General features: G+C 38.5%; 1 protein-coding gene and 1 pseudogene across 4 annotated transcripts; one reads left to right on the top strand and one right to left on the bottom strand.

The window, feature by feature from the left end:
• The first annotated feature begins 34 nt into the window (after positions 1-34).
• Positions 35-3,552, top strand: LOC102299473 (annotated as a pseudogene).
• cd4-1 (CD4-1 molecule) lies at positions 2,822-23,936 on the bottom strand. Of its 4 annotated transcripts, none has more exons than XM_005925190.2 (11): positions 23,849-23,936; positions 10,443-10,566; positions 7,031-7,101; positions 6,779-6,934; positions 6,527-6,676; positions 5,939-6,175; positions 5,474-5,851; positions 4,530-4,772; positions 4,283-4,383; positions 4,135-4,178; positions 2,822-3,918 (listed from the first exon to the last, which is right to left on the bottom strand). In XM_005925190.2, the coding sequence occupies exons 3-11, from the start codon at positions 7,086-7,088 to the stop codon at positions 3,888-3,890; spliced, it is 1,398 nt and encodes a 465-aa protein (XP_005925252.1). In that variant the 5' UTR covers positions 7,089-7,101; positions 10,443-10,566; positions 23,849-23,936; the 3' UTR covers positions 2,822-3,887. The 4 variants fall into 4 exon arrangements, with proteins under 4 accessions (XP_005925252.1, XP_005925253.1, XP_005925254.1 ...); XM_005925191.2 differs by lacking the exon at positions 23,849-23,936 and adding an exon at positions 20,177-23,827; XM_005925192.3 differs by lacking the exon at positions 23,849-23,936 and having other exon boundaries at positions 4,135-4,175; positions 10,443-17,778.

Below are 23,936 nucleotides of genomic sequence, written 5' to 3'. Positions count from 1 at the left end.
AATAATACTGAACCTACATGCCAGCTCCCCATCATCAAATGTTTGTTTGTGCAATCCAACATGGCAGGTTATTACTAGTTTGGCTACAAGAGATTGCACCATCTGAGTTTACATGGTTTGATAGCCATGAAGAGTCCAATCTGTCTGGAAGATTTGTGCAAGCTGTACTTTTCCCTTCTCTTTGACACACAAACTGCTATATAAAAGATCAAAAGGGCACAGAGAGGACACCAAAGACTGCGATATCCTGCAAGCTGACAGCTGACATGCATCTTATCCAAAAGAAAGGTAAGAAGCCCCGATGCAGCTCCAGATATTCGTATGTCCGGATCTGTTTGCATGTGTGCTAATGCTGAGACTGCTGTCTGTCATCAGCCACCTTGGGCATTAAAGGCCTCGCCATCCTCTGCGTTGTGCTCGGCCTGTTTGCTAGTGCTGAATCTGCTCAGGACGCAAACAACACAGAGGGAGAGCTGACCTTTCTAAAGCTGAAACTAGAGTCTTTGAAGGACCGCTTCAGACACATGTGTAACCAGTACTCCGACCTGGCACACAACTGTTCAGCTCCAGGTACCAAATGTTCAGCAGATGAATGATAATTCAGTGCTTGTTTCTTGTTCTGCACCTTTCTATAAATGTTTAACTTGTATATTTGTCTGTCCCCGTGTCACCCTACAGCGATCAACTGCACAGAGTGTCCTGACGGGTGAGTTCACGTAGGGGATCACTGCTTTTTCCTCAGCAACGATACTGACGGTTGGCTTAACAGTACGCTCAAATGTAAGGATATAGGCGGACATCTCGCCATCTTGACCACCAAAGAAGAGTATGTGAGAGTTTCTTTGTACTTTAAATGTTTCAAATGTATTTTTTTGGAATTCACAAGTGCTAAAGAATTTGACTGTACCTATTTTTAGGACGCTCTTGAAGAAGAAGCCAGGACGATTGGGACATTTAACCCATTCTACTGGCTTGGGCTGAGTGACATTGAGAACGAAGGAGACTGGAAATGGGTGGACAACTCAACGCTTCAAGTTTCGTAAGTATGAATTGATTGATTCAAATTTCAATGGTCTTCTCAGGATGGTATCATCATACAAAAAGTGGGTGATCTAACAAAAAAAGGATAAAAAAAATAAAGTAAAAAGCATTTCTGATGGTTGTTAACAGATACAGTTTACAAATGATCATCAGTTAGAGAGACAAATAGTTCTCACTGTGGATTGTGTGATGTTGAAGCTTGTGGACATTTAAAAATATGTAAAAGCTATTAGTTTAAAAATGTCCATCTGATGCTTTGTTAAAACAGGTTAATTCAGCTGCTATAGCTTTCGTGTAAAAAAACCTAAAAAGTTTTGGGGTTTCACTTATGAGTTTTTCCTCACTGTAACTCGAGTGCAATGTCTGCACCTACTGTGAAGACCACACGGGCTTTGTCTCATGGATGCAGGAACTTGCATTCTCTCAAATGGCCAGCAGGGGGCACCTCATATAGATGCAGAAAGAAGTCAGACTGTATGGAAGTCAATAAAGAAATCACTCATGAACACTTTCCTGATGCCTTATTGTTTCAATTGATAGTTATTTTAATACAAAATTATGCATTTTGTAATATAACATCAGATTGTAGTCAAAATGAGGATTAGGCCTGTGTCAAACCAGAGTGTGGTTTAGCTCAGGCCTAGTTACTGATTGATACGCTGCTGCCTTAAGAGCTGCAGTGCTCCTTGGGTCGCTCATCGTCATTGCTAAACTCAAGGTTTCATGGCAGGACTTTGCAAACCAGTGGGTGACACCATGCTGGCTGTGTCCATTTTTTATATACAGTCTATGGTTGGTAGAGAAGCAGTTGGGAAACAGTAAAAAAAAAAAATTGTGTGATTGTTGTTTATGTCAGTTAAATGACTCCTTTGGCCACTTATAGATAGATGTACGGATCACATTAGAGTCTGTTTGGTAGTGCAGATTGCACAAAAAATGAAGATAAAACGATTGCTGAAAATATGAATTATTAATCTTCAGTTTATAAAACAAAATGAAAATGCTGATGCTAATTCTGACCATTTTGCTCTTTAATCATATTTACTTAGTTAAACAATTTTAAACAAATATTTATATTATTATGACAAATGACAAACACGACATTTCTCTACAATCCTAAAGCAAACATGTATAAATGAACACGCTAGTCTGAATAATCATCGAGTAACCTATCGTTGGTTTAACGACAAACATTGTTGCATGGAGCTGCAGCACCTGCCTGCCTACACACTGAGCGCTTTAGAGACTTAAAATGAAGGCCTGGGTGTTTCTGTAACGTTGCCATCATCTTTTATATAGGTTTCATATGCTGTAAAGGAAACATACAGTTTGACACCTACACAGAGTTTTGGTTCATGCATGTTCACTAAAGACTTAACAATAAATGTACTTCTTTTGAGAAAACGGTGATCGAGGCAGAGTTGAGGATCAGCTTCGATTAAAATCAACACAGAAGGGTTCACAGAGCTCGCCAAGACCTTAAAGAGCATTTTCAGCCTGTTAATCGGGCTTTTGTACACAGCAAAGGTTTCTTGGCACCAAGTACATAATTACTGGTTTAAGTAATGTGGGGTGTTTTTATTTTTATAGGTGTCATATTACTAATAATGCTGAAGAGGTTGCTAAAGTCTCTGGACTAGCCTATGGTGTATGTGAAATGAATTCCCTCCAACAGACGGTATTTAGATTTATAGATGTTTTAATATAATTGCATGTCTCATTACGTCATGACATTTTTCCATGAGAAAACTGCTCGAAGAAGAAAACTACCACTGTTTTCATGAGAACATCACCATATTAGACATGATGAAAAGTACAAAGCACAAACATTTATTAAATAACCTTTACGGCAGTTCCCTGAAAACCTGATGGCTGCGCTGGAGGACAAGTCAATTTGATCTTTTTTTTTTTTTTTTTACGTTTTTTGCAAAACTTCACAGCAATTCATCAACTAGTATGTAGGTGTAGGCATGTTTTGCATCAGTTCCTCCATCCTTCAAACTAACTATAGTCACAACTAGAAATGTGCACAAGCACAAGGAACCATCCTGTAAATAAACAGGTCCTTTAGCTGGTGATGGCTCTTGAAGAATAAAGAATTACTTAAAAGTAATGCATCTTCCAAGACAACTGTTAAAACAGTGCACAAACTTAGCAGGTGAAATGCCACTTCAGCAGAATATTAATGAAAGTAATGTTAATCTTCTTCCATCTGCGTTGTAAAGATTTTGGAACACACTGAAGTCTGAGCCGGATAACAACGCGTCCGCTGGGGAAGCTGGAGAGGACTGTGCAGTGGTGGACACCCAGAATCACAAACTGGTACGACGTTCCCTGCTCCTTCCAGTATCGACGAATCTGTCAGATGGATGCCATCCCGCTAAATTAGCCCAAGAGGACCTCTACAGGAACATCACTCAGAAAGATTTTGATGCTTTATTGAAAACATCTGCTAATGTTTTTACACAGTTTTCATCTTTCCATTTTTAGCAATAAACTTTACACAAATAATATGCTGCACATGTAAATTTACAGAAGCACCTACACATCTGAAAGCATTACAGACCTCCTCAAAAAATATACATAAGGGTAAAGGAAATTTAGTCTACAGATAGACTCAAAGTGTAAATGATTTAAAGTCACAGACGGTAATAATCATACATAAAATACATAAAATCAGTCCAGATTGCCTGATATGTTTGATCCTCAATCCAACAAAACTCTTTTGTACTTTCCAGTATGGCAAAATGAGAGATGTAAATCCAGGTAATCAGGTAAATCAGAACATATCAGATCAGAAATTCAGCATGTTCCCGTTTCTTCTTAAAGATCCGGTCTGTCAGCTTTCATGTTCTGTAAAATCCTTTTGGTTTGGGGCTGAAAAAGAAAAAGTCCCAGGTTTCTGTTTGAGTTATGGAAACTGACGCAGAACTACAAAAGCCAAATCATAAATGCTTATTTAAGTAATGTTCGTACTTCAAAAAATATCTCATGGCTCAAAGTGTCATTCAGATTTTAGTGCTGATAAGTGTGCATGCTTATAAATGTGGCTTTGGAGCCATTTTACCAGTTCAGGAAATGGTTAGTACGTACTTTTTGCACTGGCAGAGTTGATGCCTGAGGAGTCTCGTTTTCTGCTAATGTGAGTGACAAAGAGGCAGACACAGAGGGGTAACTCTTAAAGCTGAACTAATAACTCAGTGTGATTGAAAAGAAAGGAATATGAATGGCTGAACTGTACTTTTCTGCGTCGGTAGTGGATGAAAGCGAGCACGAGGAGGAGGAGAAGGATGACTGCTGCGCTGCAAATGATCACCAGCATCCACACACTCAGTCTGGGTTCTGTACACAACAGAGACAGACAGTCATCAAACAGTATACAGTATAGAAAGAACACATCATGTAAAAGAAGTTTCTGTCTTAAAATTTTGTGGTCACAAGGTCAGGCCCATGTCACACTTCCTGCTCGTCTCACTTCCCGTGCTCACCGATCTTAAGCAGTATCTCATCTGACGTCAGCTTGTTGCCGCCCTGCCACAGCTCACACCCCCACTTTCCGTTATCTTCTTTGCCCACTTCCGGGACAGTAATATGGGTGGGGTAAGAGATGTAAGATGACGTTTTAGGTGAAGTCCAATTTAACTTCATATCATTGGGCAGCTGGTCACCAGTGCTGCAGGACAGATTGACCTGCTGACCGTAGATTAGCTCTGCTTTTGGGTGGGCGATGACTGGAGACGAAGCAGAAGAGAAAGGACAAAGAAATAAAATGAAAAACATGCATTTTATAAAATAAATTGCTTCAAAGAAGTTGTCTGTAACGGCATTTTCCTGAAATCAGACTAAAACTTTGGCCACGAAAGCAGCGATGATGTCTAAACAAGACATTTTGATTTCTTTCCCAAATAAAAGCTTGTAAAAAACAAAAGGTTTGGCTTCAAACCTCCACATGTGAATGCTGCAGAAATTCAACATCTCACATCAATATTTAAATATAGCTTTTATCATTTGAATATAATGTGAGTTGTGGGTTTGCTTGAGAACAGTCCAGAGAAATTGTGTTATAGGAGCAATTTCCTGTGAGTAAATACATCAGATCTGTATTTGTTTCTGGTTCTACTTTAAAAAACATTCAGCCGCAAATCATAGTTTACTTCATAAATTCTCATAACACACGGTCCAATTAAGATTCACTGTGTTAGCACGCTGTTCTGGCAGAGGGGATGCTTAATGCAGCCAATTAAAACAAGAGGAGCTTGTGAATTAGAAACATGTCACACTGTGGACACTTGCAAATAAATTCAGTAGCAGAGAAATGAAAATACTGGCCGAGCAGGAAGGCAGCAAGAGCGGTCACAAAGAAAAAATAACCCTAAATATAACGGAGGTGAGTGCAACACAGAGCTGGTCTTGTCAAAAAAATGTGACTTACTTTCCAACACCACTACGTCTACTGTGGTCTCCAGAGTCCTGCCATCTTTAAATTTCATTGAGCACGTGTAGCGTCCTCTTTCTTCTACTGTTGCCTTTGATTTGGTCAAAGACAGATTTCCGTTTTTAATGTTATATACAGGAGACAGTCCTTTGTCTTTACCCTTCTTCCAGGTAAGTTTTTCCAGATCGAGGGAGAAGAGCTGCTCTGGATTGTCAGAAAGGGTGCCTGAGGAGAGTTTAGGAGCAAAGTGCCACTGAACTTCCTCAATCTCCTTTTTTTTCACTTGTTCCCAGCTAACAAGAGAAATTAAAGAACAAGGGATGGTGAGAGGCGAGTCTGTGGATGTATACTGATGTGAAGGCACAGGGGCGAGATCTAAAAAGGAGGAGAAACTGTTAGAAACCTGATCTTAAAGATGAGGATACACAACTGCGAAACAAATGCAAACACACAGAAACTCACCCACAACTGTAACAGAAACTGGGAACTTCTTTTCATTGGCATTTCTTTTCACTACGCAGTCCCACTGGCCGTTGTGTTCACTTCTGGCTTGAATGTAGACTGTTCCTTTGTTTCCTTCTGTGTTTCCCTGGGGACTGAGCCAGTAAATCTCAGGTGTGTTTTGAGGAACACTTCCCAGACTGCAGGTCAGACTCAGATAATCGCCAGACAACAGAGGAGAGGCTGATTTCTCAATCACTAGCACAGAAAACAAGCAGAATAAAGGAAACAGAATAGAAGTGATATATTTTACATTTTAAAATAAACTTTTTTCACATACGTAGTTTAAAAAAACAGATTGTCATGTCCAATGAATTCATAAAGGCCATGTTAAGAAGTTAATAAGTTAAACTGTTCTTACATCAAACATCTCAGGACACAAATTAAAAACATGCGCTATATTTGAACAACTTGTGTAAGACTGTTGAATATGATGCAGATATGTAAATACAGTGGTTTAAACTTTAATAACCATTAATTAAACTTTTATGTGAAACTGATCAACTGACTTAGGTCACACTAATCATGTGACCTTATCTTTGCTCTTACCCTTGACTTGAATGACTTTAAATACAGTGATCGAGTCACGCTGACCGGCTGCGCTGATTTTACAGACAAAAGTCCCAAAGAGGTCTTCCTGCAAAGCCTTTATGACCAGCGAGGCACCAGTTAAGGACAACCTGTTTTTCCACTTCTCATCTACAAGGCAGAAAGTTATTGTTAAAAATATTTTTTTATTTACCTGTATTTCCCTGCTCAGTAACAATAAATAAATAATATATACATAAATATATGGTTTACCATTACTGAATCCCTTTCCGCCTAAGGGGTTAAGCCAGGCAAGTTGATGACCATCCTGTTTTTCAAAATACCAGTACACATAAGAGTTTATTGGATAGGATGTTGGCTCCAAGGTAATATCCTGTCCCTCCTTAGCATAAATCTCTTTCTGAGCACCTACAAGGATAAGAAGGATGTTATGTGTTAATACGGAATATCAAACAGTCCAGTTTCCAAATGAAAATAAATGAGTCTACAGTCAGGGCGTCTTACCGGTAGTTGACACAATCACAGCGATAAGAAGGAGAAGGGACTGAATGAAGTTCTTCATCCTTGTTATATGTCTGGAAAATATAATAAAAATACAGTTTATAGATTTTTATATTAACTATAAGCTTTATTTTTATAGCTTCTTTCAAATGTTAACTTTTTTGATTAAGACTTCAAGCCTGATTATTTGCTACTTTCTTAAAAGAGCAGAACAACATTCAAGAAATGTATTACTTTCTTTACATCAGAATGCCCAAGGTATAATTGTTATATATTATATGATCACACATGTATGTAGTTCTTTGAAACAGATACAACACAGAAGAAAACCATAAAGAAAATCTCCATGGAATTAAATTCCACATCAGCCTGCTTCTTAAGTTTATATGGCAAATCCAATTTACTGTTCAATTGTCTGAGATTTGCTGCCTGAACTCAATACAATCCTTTAAAAAAATGCATTGACCGATTGATTTGAGGGTGTTTAGTAGTGATGTTGTACTTCACTGCATACGAATCAATAAATAAATAACTCTCTATGTAACCTGTAAATGAAACTTGAAGGTCTTTCAGAGCTGTTGAACAGGTCCGCAATACATCGTAAATATGTCGTACTATATTTAATCATTTAGTGACAAACAAGAAGAAAAGTAGATGTTGAAAAATAAGCATTTCAGTAAAAATGAGTCTTTAGTTTAGTTGTAGCGTCCTGTGTATATTGAAGTCTGCTGCAAAGTGAAATCATTCAACAGGAAGCAAAGGGGGGTTTGTGGTGGTCTCAGATTTTGAGAGATTTGAGAAGATAAAAGACAAGTAGTTCAGAGAGCTGAGAGTAGGCGGCCTGTGGTGGGCTTTGGATGAAAAGAAGCAGACAAATGTTGGAGGGAAGAGGCTCAGAGCGTAAGCTGGCTTGTGGTGGGACTTGATTTAGTGAAGGGTGCAGATTCTTATCCCAGTCCTCCCTTCTTCTGCCTCTCACACCCCCTCTCTTCCTCCTGTGTTCCACGAAAGACGGATCTCTCCACGCTTAAAAAGACCACAGCACCGGCAGCACACCTAGACTGTGGTTTAAGGTAGATGTTTCTCTCCTTTTTTTTCTGTTTCACCCCTTATCTCTGTTTTTCTTCTCTTTGCCTGTACGCTGTGTTATGGTTGTGCACAGAAACTCTAAAGGTATGTTTGTGTAAAAAGATAAATAAATTAATATTGAAAAAATGTTAAAAGAGGGCATTTATGTGCCCTCTCAACAAACACACTCTTGAAGGGGAAGCAGCTTTAAAGTAAGATTATGAATATTTCTTTAAGCCGATGTTCATTGAAGACTTTTTATTTTGAATGAGCAGATTGAGCGAATCAGATTTATTTGTGCAACACTACACAATTTCCAGAGATCTTAGGAACTATTTGACTTTTAAATGATAAGACTTGAGTTCTGTATCAGATTTTTCCTTTTTGGATTAAACACTTTAGATCAAAACATAAATCGATCAAAAATAATAAATTATTTTGATTGAAGAAAAATGGCAATGCTGTGATGACACGATTCTCTATGAGACGTGGATAAAGCTGTGGGCTCTTTATTCGTGAAACAGACGAAGATCAGAGAATTGTTCATCAAAATATTCTTCAATAGTGAGGTAAAACAGAACTTTACGCCTAAATACATGTTTTTTTTATCGACGACCGAATGTGTTTTAAATCTAAATTTAATGCGCTATTATATATAATATGTGGAGACACACAATAACTGCTCGTGTCCAGTTATTTTGAGTTATTGTTTAAGGTTTAACTGCTAATAGATATTTAAACTTACGGTAAAATTAAAGGTTTGCGGAGTCTCTAGTTTGGGCCAGCCCGGGCGCCGGCTCTACATGTCTCTGTGCAGTAAAGTGCCCCCAAATACCTTTAATAATATTACAGGTTTTCACTAGTTTCACCATTGGAGGGAAAATCAGCTCCACGTATGATGCACAATGTCCTTATGGGCTAAATGTGCATAAATGTGTTGGGATAAATATAAAAGTCACCAAGTCCTCCTTTATCCTACTAATAGCCTCATTATTCACATGAAAATAATAAAAAAAATAATTCTCGTAACAGCTTTAGAGTGCAATCATCTCTCTAGGGGCCTCACTCTTAAAATCTTGAATTTAAAAAGCTAATTGTTAGCGCTCATAGATGAGCCAGCTACCAGAAGAAGAAAATCAACAGGAAATATTAAAATCTGGGGTGTTTTTGTTGTTGAGGAAGAATGTCTCAGAGAATTTATGCCCCAATATAATCTATTTCACTCGACTGAAACTGCATAGTGTTTAATATGAATTGTATCAGAGTTTGTAAGAAACAATAATGAGGGAAGATCGGTGATGGAGTGAAACTGATGACAAACTGACGTTCAAAGTCATCGCACCTGTGGAAGTATAACCCAGAAACCAGCATGATCGTATCTGCAGTCAGAAGGGAGCTACAACAACAAATACAGAGACGGGGGGGAGGGGAGGATGAGGGTCAGACACAGCAGAGAGATGAAGGAGGGGAGCTGAATGAACAGAGAAACCAGATTAACAGCAGCATTTCATTTAATTTCATTCATCTCATTTTTTTTTATATCCACATGTCTCATATATACTCTTTTTTTTTGGCCAGAATTTAAATTAATTTGACAAAAAGTTTCCTTTATTTTTTTCACCATCACCTCAAACATATTTTATTTATGAAGCTTAAGAAAAAATTAAAGTGTTAGATTGTTTGTTTTTCAGAAAAATCAGGAATAGTTGTGTGTCATAAAGCGTGAATTTGTGAGTAACTTAAAAAATAACTGTGGTACACAACTATCGCTAATGCTACGTCAACATATTTAGTTCAAGCTAAAATAATCCACCGGTGTAAATGTTTATATCCTATTTTATTGTAAATGTATAATTTGAATATTACACATACATCTTTTGCTCAGCGGTCATCTGTTTTGTACGGGTCAGTTGCTCAGCGCTTAAACGATTATATGTTTTAGTTAAATGTAAGAAAAAAGAAATGCAAGAAACTGGATTAGCATTTTAACATTTTTAATAATACGATCTGAAATTACATTTTCAGGCAACGTTTAATGTGTGTGTTTTTAAAATCCTCCAAAAAGTTTATTATTTAGTTTTTTCTTTCAGTTTTTTCATATCTGGAGAGGATCGTCACTGCACTGTCGATTTATAAAACTTACCTTGGAGCTCTAATTGCATAAAACTCAGCGTGATATTCTGGCTCCACTGGGCCTGTTGAGGCTTTACATGTTTATATTTCAAACTTATTATTTAAAAAAAATGTGATACTGATAATTCTAGTATAAATTAACTTTACAACGTGTGCCGTGGTTCTGAATTATGTGTGTATTCGGTTAAAATCTGAAAAATTACACAATACTTACAGCGGCTGCTCAGTGCAGAGTGTCCCTCTGTGCTCAGTGATCCGGAGTCAGTCGGAAGTGTTGTATATTTATCAAACGAGCCCTCTTTTTAAATGCCGTTGCACCTCCCTCAGCACTGATTGGCCTGGAAGACACACACACAGATGCTGATCAGACCCAAAGTCAGAAAAATGACCTTTGATTGGTTGTTAAACTCTACTCAAGATCAGTTTTCGAAACTTTTCTACCCCCTTAAACTGTTTACCGTTGGGTACTGTTTAGAGTAAACAAAATATCTAAGATTCATATACACAAAACACTGAAACACATCGCTTTGGCAGTGTAATCATGTCGTCATTTAATCAGTAAAATTAAATGTTTTTTTGAGTTTCTGTTTTTACTTTTAATCTGTCCAGTGGCTATAATAACAAATAGAGAACAAATCTTAATGGAGTAAAATGTCTTAGCTCATTAAGTATGAGATGCTGTTTATGTCATAAACTCTGTGAAGGGTCTCTCCGGACTCATTATCTATCCTTAGCACGTTCTAAGCGGCACATGAGCCGCTTACAAACTAATTTATTGTAATTTTCCACTGGTCTTATAATTGTACCAATTTAGATACATAATTAGTGTATCAGAATTCAAGCATGAACTGCTGAACCAATCTTCACAAAAACAGTTGACTGATGCAAATTAAAAATGCGACATTTCCTGGAGAGAAAGTCGGATAAAGTGCAGAACGGGATGAGAAAAGCAAAAAGTTTAGGGATGTTTTTTTTCCTGGGAGAGCGGCATATATGAGATTAATTTATATATGACGGAATAACAGACTTCATGGACTTAAAACCTTCAAGTCTATCGACGACGGTGCAGTGCAGCGTCTCTTCTGTAAGGTCTCGCTCTCACTTCCATGACCAGTGCTTTTCAGAACCTCTTCGCACTTTAAAATTGCCCTTATCGTTCATTTTTCCCCCATCTTTGACATGTTTAGATTTCTTCCAGAAAGCAAACAAATATTGCTGTCTGAACACGGCGAGCGAATCATCAATCAACCAATAATCACGGCCTAAGTTTTAAAGTTCAGAACAAGATGAATGGATGTTAAAGTAGAATAAAGTCAACAAACACAATAACTTTGTGAAATTTATAAGTCCACCCAGCCGTGCGTGTAAAGGTGCTGAAATCACAATCGTACAAACATACCCGCCAGAATAAATGTTCACAATATGTCTTCTTCAGTTGTTGCTGAGTAGCTTAAATGTTACTCATTTTTCGATGTATATAATCTGTTTGTGCTTGTTACGGAGCTCCGCCGAAGCTACAGCATCGAGGAAAACATTCATCAAAATAAAAACCACTGTGTCATGTTATTTGGCGGTAACTAGCAGTAAATTGAAATTTCCTTTCAATCTAAGATTCTATGAACTAATTTTAATAAAACAAACTGTACTGAAATGTAAAGATTTGTCGAGTAAAGAAAATCTTCCCTTTGTGCGTTTGACAAGAAAAGACCCGCCAAACGGTCAGCGCGGGTGAAAGCGATCAATAGTTTTTTATTGAATGTTTCCGTCTTACATAATTCCCGTTTCTTTATGTCTTACCAGCAAATTTGTATTAAACAGAAAAACTGATCGAACTTCATCAGAACAATGCTGGGTTTGCGAGTTTTAACTTCAAATGACCGCGTGGACTCATTTATGACGTTAGCGGTGTAGAAATATTTGTCTTTAATCTTTAATCATGAAAACATTTCCTACCATGAATTCATCGGTCTACTTCACTCATAGTTTTTCATAGATTACAGGAATTGGAACAATGGTGTGTCAGGGATAATGGAAAGTTGTGTGGGGTCATGTATGATGATGGAAATGTTTCTGGTTTGTTTTATTTAAATGTTTTTACTTGGAATCGCTGCATTACAATGTTTTACAGTGAGCGCAGCTAACAGACTCAGAGAACCAAATCTGCAAAAGTCGAGCACGATGACGATGAAATATAGCTAAAGCGTTTGAGTTGGGTAACTTCGGCATCAAAATGATTTAAAACCATTGCTGATTACATTAGAATAAACACAAATAGAGCCATGTAAATTAGGTTTTGTTGTATAAAGTATAAAGGGGTCACTTTAGTTGCTAAAATATCTGGGACCCTTTGTTAACAGACAAACACGTGAATAAAAGGTTGACCAGACTGAGGTCTATGACGGCCAACATTAGTCTGTAAATGTAACTGTGCTAAATGTAATTATCAGCAAACTACTTTGTTCATTTAAAAAAAGGCACGCAGCATCAATCCAGTTCATTTTACCAGAGTGTGATCAAATTCATGGTAGAGGCGATATTCTTCTTTTCTTTGACATGAAGGCAATCGGTCGTCATCAGTCAATCTGCCATGCCACTAAAATTCATTTATACGTATAGCTTGCAGAGTTCGGGCAGTCCGGGAGAAATATAACAACACCTTTCCCTCAATCTCCCTTCTTGACCTGAAAAGTGATATAAAGAGTCCCACAGATGACTCTTGTTGGGGATCGGTATCATAATTTTGAGCTTAAGATTTCAGATTCTGTGCACATTTCACTTTTCTCTCTGTACGGCACTCTGATTACTCATTGCTTTATTACTTAATAATAGTAACTGTCCACCTGTGAGGGAGCTGATCATCTGCTTGCTCTTATTTGCACTCCTAAAATGCAGCCGAGTCACATCTGCGCTCGACTCAACAACATCTGTAGATTTCTGTGTTTTCTCACTGTTGTCAGCTTCTCAGAAGTTGTACACACGAGCTGTATGGGTGAGTACAGTATTGCCTTACAGCTACGGCAGCTGTGCTGATGTGCTAGATAAAACATTAAACTGCAAACTAATTACAAAAATCTGAGCATCTTTGATGTCCTCAGAAAACATGAGAGATCCTGTGACTGGAAGATTACATTAAATTGAATCAAAACTGCTTAAAATTTGGGCACAATACCAGTGAAGTACTACACTCTGAAGGACAGACCTGAGAGGCTCAGCAGCATGTTTGACACAGATGCACTGACTCTGTAAAGGGTTATCGTTTGGCTGTTTATTCTGCTGAAATATAAGCTAATCGCTTATTTTTCATTCAAGAAATCAGATGATCTCTTCCATCACAGCTAATGAAGGCTACAGGGATCAGACTGGTGCTGCAGAAACACGCTGCTGAGGTGGTTTAGATACAGGAACCACAACAAGGACAAAACAAACATCTCACACACGTCTCATGTGTCTCTCTGAGGTTTCTCTGCCTGCCTCTGTACTGCCTTCATGAAGGGCTCACACCTGCTTCTGTTCCTTCTGAGCTCGAAATGAAACAAGCTTTTGTTCACTCGTAAAACAAAACCTTCACGTCTGTGCTGCCTCAGCCAAACGTTTGCTTACAGGCCTAAATGAAATGAGCTTTTAAACGGAGCTCCTTTCAGATTACTCGGATATAAAAGCGGCTGCAAAGCCCGCGATCAGCGCGACACCCCTTTCTTTCCTCGGTGGATGCATATTTGTTTATGAGCTGTGATTTTGATGGAAAACACCTTGAAAGTGAGGACTCCCTCATTAGTCACACACACCTAACGAGGGGGTGTGCACCACACTGTGTCATTACTGAAAAAGAAAAAGACAAAGTGTGGGCCACAAGCAAGAAAGATGGGTGATTCACTTTTTTCATATGCCTCTCATGCTTCCTCAGCCTCCAATCTCTCCTACAGAGGGTTTCCCTCGGCAATCGATCTCTATTTCCTGTCTCTGACTTGCGCTGGTTTTATTGTATTTGATAAAATTACAGGTTAGACTTATGGCGTGCGATTTAGCCAAAGACGGGAGGATGTGCTGAAGGTGCTGGGTGTGTGCTGGAAGTTTAAGAGTCTGTGACTGTTTTTGTGTTTCATAAATAAACAAAATGTCAGTGGAAAAGATGTTAAGAATCAGAAACAAGTGACATTCTCCCTCAGTGCCTGAAAACATTTAGTCTGTTTCATCATGAGGGGAACTTCATTCAAGCTTCTTTGAAACCTCAAACTTGTGAAACAGTCGCAAAGACAGAAAAGTTTACTGTCTCTCCCACTCATCGCTAAAACCTCCATCATCAGTATCTGTAAGTTATTTTTGGTTTGTGGGCCGCTGGATGATCGTTTTTATCAAAAGGAAAATGTAGATTTTGCCACAGTTCATGTAGATTTTCTAATTCATATGGACTGCACACAACTGCTACTATAAATCTGTGATTAAGATGATGAGGTTAACGATGACATTTGTTTGCAGTGGAAACACTGCTGTATATTTCCACAGCGCCTACAGACGTGTGTGCAGCATTTGCGCTGAGCGTAGCTGAAGCACGTTACTGCATTCCTGTAAGTAATCGAGATAATATGATTATTCGCTTATTGTAATAAATGAATAAACAAAATGGAAACAAAAAACATTTGATGTCAGTTTTAGAGCATTTCTCAAAACAATGACACAGACAAAATTCAGTTTTCAGTCAGTAATGTTTTTCTGTACATCCTACAGTTTATATCCGGAAATTATGGAAATGTTTTGCAATTTTTTTTCCATCAACATGCATTCAAATAAGAACTAAATGTCTACTCCTGCATTTTAATTGCATAAACGTTAGACACAAAACCACTATTCCACTACTCACATGTTGCCACTCATTGTACAGACGGCCACATTCAAAGTGTCAGGAAGAGTTCAGTGATGTTCCTTTGCTACATCTGCCCAATAGCTAAAAAACACACTAAGCTGCCATTAGATTAAATAATCAAATCATTTTAAAAATGCATTTGTGCAGTTTTTTTTGTTCGCTGCAGGCTCGGCCCCGCGGCGTTGATTTTGAGGAGCCTGCTTCCTAATGCCGCTTCAGAGGCAACAGGAGAGGCAGATTTTTTAATGGGCAAAAATCATCTTCAAAGTTAAAGGTAAACTAAAAGAAATAGAAATAGAAAAAGTGTTTATATTGCCTTTGATAATGATGATCATGACCTGCGGTATGAGTCCAAAGTTTGCAGACTGATGTTTCAAAAGTATCTGTGACAAATTTAATAAAACATCTGATGCGCAAATACACACAATAAAACACAGCCAATATGAAGCCAGTGTGGCTTTTGGAAGATGTGAATGTAAACATCATTCATTCAGAAGTGAGAAATGTAAAGATGCATTTGTCGTTAAGTTTTCCACTCGCTGGACTGCTGCTGATTTTTCGCAAACAGTTATTTAGTAGCAAACTACAAGCAAAACACACACATACTTGGTAAAAGACACAGTTTCCCGGTTCTATAAGGTAAAAGAGGCTTAACTTACTCAGCTGATGTCGTTCTGTACAAAGTCTTGTTACAAAATGTGGAGAAATAAAGAGATAATTCACTGTGACTGAGTGGGTCATCTCTCATATTATTATCTACTAATTTCTACCTCACAAAACAATGTTTACTCAGTTCACTCTAAATATCTTACGACTGTATAAGGAAAACGTCAAAGAGTCAATCTCCTGAACATGAAACATAAACATTTCGCTCTAAGCACTTTCTATTTCTTTTCCATGTGGGTAGTCAAATTAAGTGACACTCTTTTTAGCACGAAATCCCCCCCCCCTTCATGTCTGCTGCACTCATTAAATGTTAGAAAACACTGACAGAGAAACACAAAAAGGGAAAGACTTAATGGTACCTGCGTTATTTGTCACAACTTTAGGACGTCTTTTAAGAATGAAGACAATCTCTTACATTAGAGCTGTATTAGACAGCCAGTACAGGTGTACAGTGAAAGAGTTTCTATTAATGTGAACCTACTGAAACAGGAAAACCAGAAAACATTTGTTACACAAACAGAGCTGAAGAGCATTTAAAAAGCCGGCCATAATTTAACCATAATGCTTCATTTCCTGATTCACTGCATGTTACCCTTTGCCTACTAACAACACTTTCACTTCTTTAGTTTTAAAAGCCAACAACACACAGCAAGACGAAGAGGAGCAGCTGAGACACCACCTATGAGAGGACAACTTTAACAAACAAGAAAACAAAGGATTTTAGCCTGCGACCGGTCACTGACCGATCACCCTCTGCAGGTTGCTTTAACAGCGATTCCAGTCATGAAAAGCTGCTCTGACACTAAAACCTGCGTGGAAGTGAAACACGAGGGGAGTTTACTGCAGGGAAATCACCCAGCACACGATCATTTCAAAAATAATCAGGAAATTCAGTTTTTAAAAAAGGAGTGCACCTGCAGTGGGGTTACAGCTGGCTGCTGTGTGCTGCCTCTCCCTGCTCTGAAAGCTCACACATCATCCTGCTTACTATTGCAACTGTTTTGTTTTGGTGTTTTTTGGTGTTTTTTGCAACAATCTGCTGCTGTTTGGCATTTAACAAATTTGTAATGATGGTGGCTACATTGGCACTTGTGTCAGGGTCATTACCTATGCACGTACGTTTGCAAAAAAACCCTCTCCGAATACTTCAATCTAACAAACTGGAGCTGAAATCAAGGACAGTTTACAGAGTTTTGCGCTGTAGTTTGTGCCAATTCCTTTGTACAAAAAAATATGAACAGGAAGCTACTGTAAACTGTAAAAAGTACGTTATATATAATTCCTTTTTCTTTGGTGTTCAGAGTATTAATTCAGAAATGTTATGGTGGTTATTTTAAGCTATTACGTGTTGAGGCTTTACCACCATCAACGAGACTCCTGTAGGGTTCAGTTGTGCTCACTTTCGGGGTAGATGCTCTGAAGTTAAATACCAAAGCATTCCCCTAACCATGTTGTGGAAGAAAAAGGGGAACTTCTACAGAGCCGATATCTTGTCATAGTATGACAAAACCAAGAAACTAAACTCGGGGTGCCCGAGCGAGGAGATGCTGCTACAGTCATGTGGAAAAGATAAAAACACCCTCTTTGATCTCTAAAGTTTTAATGTATCACACATAATAAGAGAGATCTGATTCTTAGCAGTACTTAACATTATTTAAACACAACCTCCAATGAACAGCAACATGTGACATGACATATTGTGTCATTATTTATTTAGTAAACGTTAAAAGTTAAGAAGAAGTTTATGAATAATTAAACACATCCATTTCTTATATAGCACTTTTCTACTCAAGGACTCAAAGCGCTTATACATTTTGCCCCATTCACCCATTCACAGACAAGCGCTTGTTTCTACTTCTACAAGCCTGTTAACTTACTGGCATACAAATTGGAGCAGGGAGGGAATCAAAAGGGATCCAACTTCCAAAAAGTAGATGACCTGCTTTATCTCCTGAGCTACAGCCAACATAGCAAAATTGGTATGGCTCGGATCTGGACCACACAATGTGCTTACACATGGCTCACATACCGCAAAGAATGACGGCCTGTGCTGCCCCAGAACAGTTTCAGCTCTGGCCCCAGATGTCAGCCTAATATGTACCTTAATCAAGCCGTGTAATAACAACATGTGCCGGAACATAATAGTGCAAAAGTAACATGAGGAAACTCTGTTCAGACAGTGAATGGACTGATTCTTATATAGCGCACCTCTACTCTCCCAGATTACTCAAAGTGCTCTATACAACATGACACATTCACCCAATCACACACTTTCTCTTAACTGAGTGCTTCCTAACTACATTCATACACATTCACACTCTTGATATGCAGACTGGAGGAAACAGGGATCGAACCACTAACCTTCTGATCTACCTCCTGAGCTACAGCCACCCTGTGATAAACATGAGTAAACCGTCACTAGGTTTTGGATAAAGTGTACACTCACAAACCTGTCAAACCTGCATTTGAAACGTTGGCTACCATAGCAGTATAGTATTGCAACATGGCATTTGGGTCTTCTAACTAAAATAGGAAAATAGGAACATAAATTATGTCATCATTGGCAGACCTGGCCCACATCTGGTTGACATACACCCTGCCATGACACCAGTCGGGCCAGATCTCTTTTCTATGATCCTGGGCCACATAACCAAAAACATAATCGAGCCAGATGTGGCATGCCATCACATAGTCAGTGCCATCTACGCCAAGCCTGACCCATATATGGATGATATACCACTTACCATGCCAGAAGTCAGCCAGCAGTGACGGCTTGATACCAGATCCGGGCCAGACCTGCTTGCTATGTGGGAGCCACCACTTAATTCCTTCGTCATAGGAATTAAGTGGTAAGTAGCAGCCTGGTGCTGATAATCAAATGCACTTCATTAATTAATCATGTTAACTGTTTTAACAGGTTACAGGTCTGGAGCATTCAGGTTTGTGTTAACAACAAGAAAGATATCAACGGTCTGGTAATCTAACTAACTGCTATATGTAAATGCTATAAATGCTTTAAGGCCATTTCCTAACATTGTGAAGTTTATTATTCTACACCGAGAAAGATTGTTCATCAGTGGAAAACATTTAAGACAGCTGCTAATCTTCAGTGGACGTCCCAGCAAATTCACACCAAGGTCAGACTGAGCGATGCTCAGAGAAAGTGCCGAAAACCCAAGAGCTACATCTCAGACTCTACAGGCCTCAGTTTATTAGATGTAAAAGTTCATGACAATACATTCAGAAAAAGACTGAACAAGTACATCCTGTTCGGAAGAGTTGCCAGAAGAAACACTGTCTAAAAAGAACATGGCAGCATGGCTTTGCATCTGAACAAACCACACGACTGCTTTTAGACAGATCGAGCTAAAATGGAGAAGTTTGGCCATAACGCTCAGAAAAATGAACCACAGCTTATCAGCACAAACACCTCAACTGTCAAGCACAGTCAGGAGTAATGATTTATGTTTGTTCTGCTGTCACTGTCCTGAGCTGACAGTTAACTTTATACGAAACACTTTTAGAAATGTGAAGCAATCTGTCTGACGGCTAAGTCACGCAACAGAACAACGATCGCAAGCGCAGCAGCAAATCAAAAGTCAAAAATCGAGATGTTGCAATGGCCCAGGAAAAATCCAGCTCTCAACCGGACTGAAATGATGTGTTGGGACCTGAAGAGAGTTATGCACAAATGAATGCCTACAAACCTCAATGAACTAAAGTAAAAATGCAAAGAAAAGTGGGCCAACATGATGTGAGACACTGATAAAGTCATACAGAAAATGATTATTGTTAAAGGTTGTTCTGCAAGCTCCTGAATCTTCTATTTCACACAGTTTCTGCTTTTTCATCTAGTTTTTGTTAACTAAACAATGAAAGAGTTTAATCACATGTTGTTGTTTTTTTAATCTTTAAGGGTCGTGCGACCCAGCGTCGCACGACATCACATATTTGTGATCGCTTATAGCATCACAAATATGTGATGCTATAAGCGACCTTATAGCATCACATATTTGTGTTTTATAGTTTACTGCAGAGAAGTTTTGGAAGTAGACTGTTACTCTGATACTAACAGATGCAACACTACCTTACAACAACCTCACAGGTATGCGGCCATACAGCTGCTGTTATGGTATGCACATTTCTTTAACTCTACTGGCCTGACAGGAGGACAGGATGTGGTTGCCGTGTTGCCTGCAGATCCCTGCTGAGGATCAGATGATATTTTATTATGTCCTGATACATAAAAGTTCAGAATGGGAAAACGGTCCACTTCCTTTTTTCACATAAGCGTAATTTTACAGTAATATGCTGTTTATGGAGGTTACACAAACAATAAATACATGTATCGCAACAATGTCCTTTAACAGTGACATTTCTAACCTGCTGATATCAAGAAGTAAAAAATTTGATTTGCTGACCTGAATTTGGCTCCTGATGGTTTGTAGCGATGGAATGACAAGACAAATGGAAATAGCAGAAGGAGGGACACACCCTGCTTCAGAAATTGCAGTTTCACTTTGTATGACTGCATGTTTGTGTCTATGAGTGTGCACATTTGGGTAATACAGTGAAAAAGAGAACTGACTAATGCAGTCCCATGAAAAGGGAATCCTAATGTCTCATATGAGAACACCTCCAGTGTAGACAGGTTATATTTTCATAACAGGGTAAGGGAAACACATCTCAGTAATCGCCTACAGAGAACATCAAAATACATACAGTGTGTGCCTCTAGGAGACTTTTTGCTCACTGCTAAAGTCCAAGAAGAAGAAACAAGTACATTTAATGACTCTTCACGATGATATGCAACAAAAAGAGTAAATCAGCAGCACTTTAGTTAGTCAGTAATAAACAATAAATGGCTTTGAACTGCTCTGAACAGCTTTATGGGTGTTCCTGGATAAACAGAGATAAACAATTCAGTCCTTTGAATTGTAGGAATAGCATCCGGAGCATGAAGCTGAAACAACCAAGAACCCGGGGACATGTGATCGACATTCACAGGCCAAATCAGCCAACCAACCTCAATCCTACTGAGCAAACTGAAAACAAACTACCCTCGAAATGAGAAAGGCAAGAAGACAGTTCAGCAAGTAAGAAGTGCCTGCTGACACCTGTGAGGTGCAGCATTCAGCTGTACGTTAACATTTTGGTGTAAAAAAACAAAACAAACAGTCAACACTTTAAGCTCAAGGTAGCGCTTCTGTTTCAGACTGTGCTGCAGCGCTGTGCTGGTTGGCCACTGATGGACTTTATCCGACATGTATGTTACCAAATTTCATTTGTGTCACAAAACATTTAGTTTTAGAGCAAACTGGAACATAAAATATGCACACGCAGCAGAAGTAACATCATAAAGATATGTGAAAACCAGCAAGTGTCTTAGTTAGAAGTTGGGCCGCAACGTGCCGCCTGAACAGCTTGGGTGCACTTTTCTACAATATTTGCGTTAAATCTTTGAGACTCTGCTGGGGGGGGATGCTCGCCACTCTTTTCCAAGATATTCTCTCATTTGATGGGGAGAGCAGTTCAGTACATCAGCCTAAAATCATTCATACTGAGTTAAAATCTCGTGTCTCGGGAGGCCGTAGCACATCGTTTTATATTCAAACCGTTCAGTGACCCCTCGCGCCCTCTGGACGGGGGCATTTCCATCCTGGAACAGACCGCTCCCTTCAGGATAGAAGTGCTCCATGAAAGGATAAAGTGCAAATCAACTTTTTGGTTGCTTGATTTCTAGTGACGCTTTGCTCTCGAGGGACAAGCCCCTCAAAGTAAAAAGGGGCCACTGCATCGCATTGCTTCGCTGGCAGGGTCGGGGGTTTTCAGGATTTTCCTTTAATTTGTTACCACTTTGTAATATCATTTTTAAAATTGTGAGTTATATGACTCCTTTTAAGCTCTGGCAGTAGATAAAACATGGAGAAGCTGAAAGGAGGCGATCTATTAAAGCGCTCGCGCAGAAAGAGCCAGGTTTATTTATTTTTTAGTATTTTACGCCAGATCTTTGTCCGTCTGCAGCCACTATGCCATGTTTGCTAGATCTAATTTTAATGGTGCTTATCATGAGTAAAATTTAAACACTATGAGCCACGGATTAGTGAAATCTAGACTGTTATCCTGATATAATGCTCAGAGATAAGAAAACAAGCACTATCTAATCTCAAGTGAGATATCTCTAACACTAAATTATTGCCCATTTTTGTAATATTAATCAAAAAATTTGAGCCAGTTTAATCCTACACTTATTATATTTTATATTCGAGTGAGAGTACAGCACTTGGTAAATTTCATTTCATTCATTTATTTATTTTTTCATTTATTTTATATTGGCAGTTTTCATAGGAAGCATTTTCAGTTTCAGGGTCCTCCTAAAACAAAACCAGCAGGACCCCAAAGCCACGCAAGCTCACTGCTTCACGACTCTTTGGGACCATTCAACAAAACAAGGCCGTCATTGATGTAACCATCGTACGCGCCACCTGTCTTTAACGAGAGGTCAAAACTTTTATTTTCTGAAGGTAACCTAGTTTGGATACCTGTGTAATGCCTCTGAGTTTAGAGTTTAAAGCAAATATGAGATTTTACCACTTAGTGTGATCTAAAGTTTAATTTCCTCAGTATAACTGCTGAACTATGCTCAGTGTTACAGTTTACAAGGAGATTTGCGTTAAACAAGCAAATTTTTCATTATATTACAATAATTTGCTGCCCACCACACGTAGCATTTGAACTAACCCTGCTATAAGTAAATTTTTTGGCATCGTCTGGCGTATTTCTGAAGATAGTACGCACGCTGAAAGCTTCTCAGAGTTATTTGTTTGTTAAAGAAAACTCAGCAGATGAGGTGCGATCCACACTCAGCTGTAAATGGCCTTTACGAGGGAACGCTACAGGTCTTATTTACCTGAACTAAATAAAAGCAGTACATTACTGTCGACACTATCGGTGCCAAAAATATAAAAATAAGATAAGCTGTGAGATTTTTTTCGACTTTTTAAGGCTGTTTTAAGGCAGAAGTTTTAACTTGTGAAAACATTTTTAATGTTATATACATAACATAAGAGAAATACTTTGCTACAGTGTGTTTTAGTAATTTATAAATGCCGTAAAAGAAACACTTTACCAAATGTGTTAAAAATATTTGAAGGTATTTGAAGCTTTTTGATTAACGTTGCTATTTACCTCCAAAATTAAGCGTTCTGCATGGCACAAGGCCCTCAGCAAAGCTAGCACTATCATATTTTAGAGGAACAACACACACACTAAACTTAACATTCAAGCAAACCTGCCTGATTTTAAACTGTTAAGAATACTATAACTTTCTTTACATTTTTTCAAAAAAATTAAAATTAGTTTATGTCCTGATTGCGTAAGATCAGGACAAATTTAGCATCTTATTGCAAAATCAACAACGTGTTGCTAGCGCTGCTGTTATTGCATAAATTTTGATCTTTACGTTTAAAGAGACTGCAGAGCAGAAAATTCTATTTTAGGCATTTCTGATGTGACATTTTGAAATCCTCCTCAGGGTTGTCATTAGGTTTAAGCACATCAGAGAGACTAATGAAGGCTGAAAGACGTCCCATAGAGGGTAAAATCTACAGATCAGGTCCGGCTCATTTGAGAATTGCTTAAGTCTGATGATAAAACAACCATAAATCTTTCAGTGTTGACGAATTTAATTCAATTCATGTGTTGACAGTCAGACACACTGAACGCTGGCTACGAACTGTGGATCGTCACTTTCTTCTAATGATATAAATATATATGAAAATAATTGTGCCAGTTTTTCAGGCAACAAACACAAACACGAGCAGATCAAATTCAAGACAAATCAGTCAAAAAACTTTTAAAAGCGGCCTCTGTTGGGACCACATTTGAATCTTGACCCTACGTGCCCCTTTACGTCTATCAGAGTGGATCTTTCGCAGCGTCTCTGACATTTGTCAGCATGTAGTTATGATTCGAGCCCTTGACATGTTGTTATCCTGATTAAAGTATCATCTCCCTTGAAGAAAAGCTTTTAAAACCTGCTACTATCACGTAAAACACTAAAGTATACATACAAAGTATTACAGAGTACTTACATGGGATCTTCTCAGTACAGCTATGAGTTCAGCTTTGACACTTGGTAGGCTGTGTGCACTGCAGGTGCCTTTTCAAACACACACACAC

The sequence above is a fragment of the Haplochromis burtoni genome, unplaced genomic scaffold (genome assembly GCF_018398535.1).
Source record: "Haplochromis burtoni strain Fernald_Lab_line unplaced genomic scaffold, NCSU_Asbu1 Contig_80, whole genome shotgun sequence".
Taxonomy (NCBI): domain Eukaryota; kingdom Metazoa; phylum Chordata; class Actinopteri; order Cichliformes; family Cichlidae; genus Haplochromis; species Haplochromis burtoni.
Note: the sequence above shows the minus strand (reverse complement) of the source record. Positions and strands in the feature narration are given on the sequence as shown.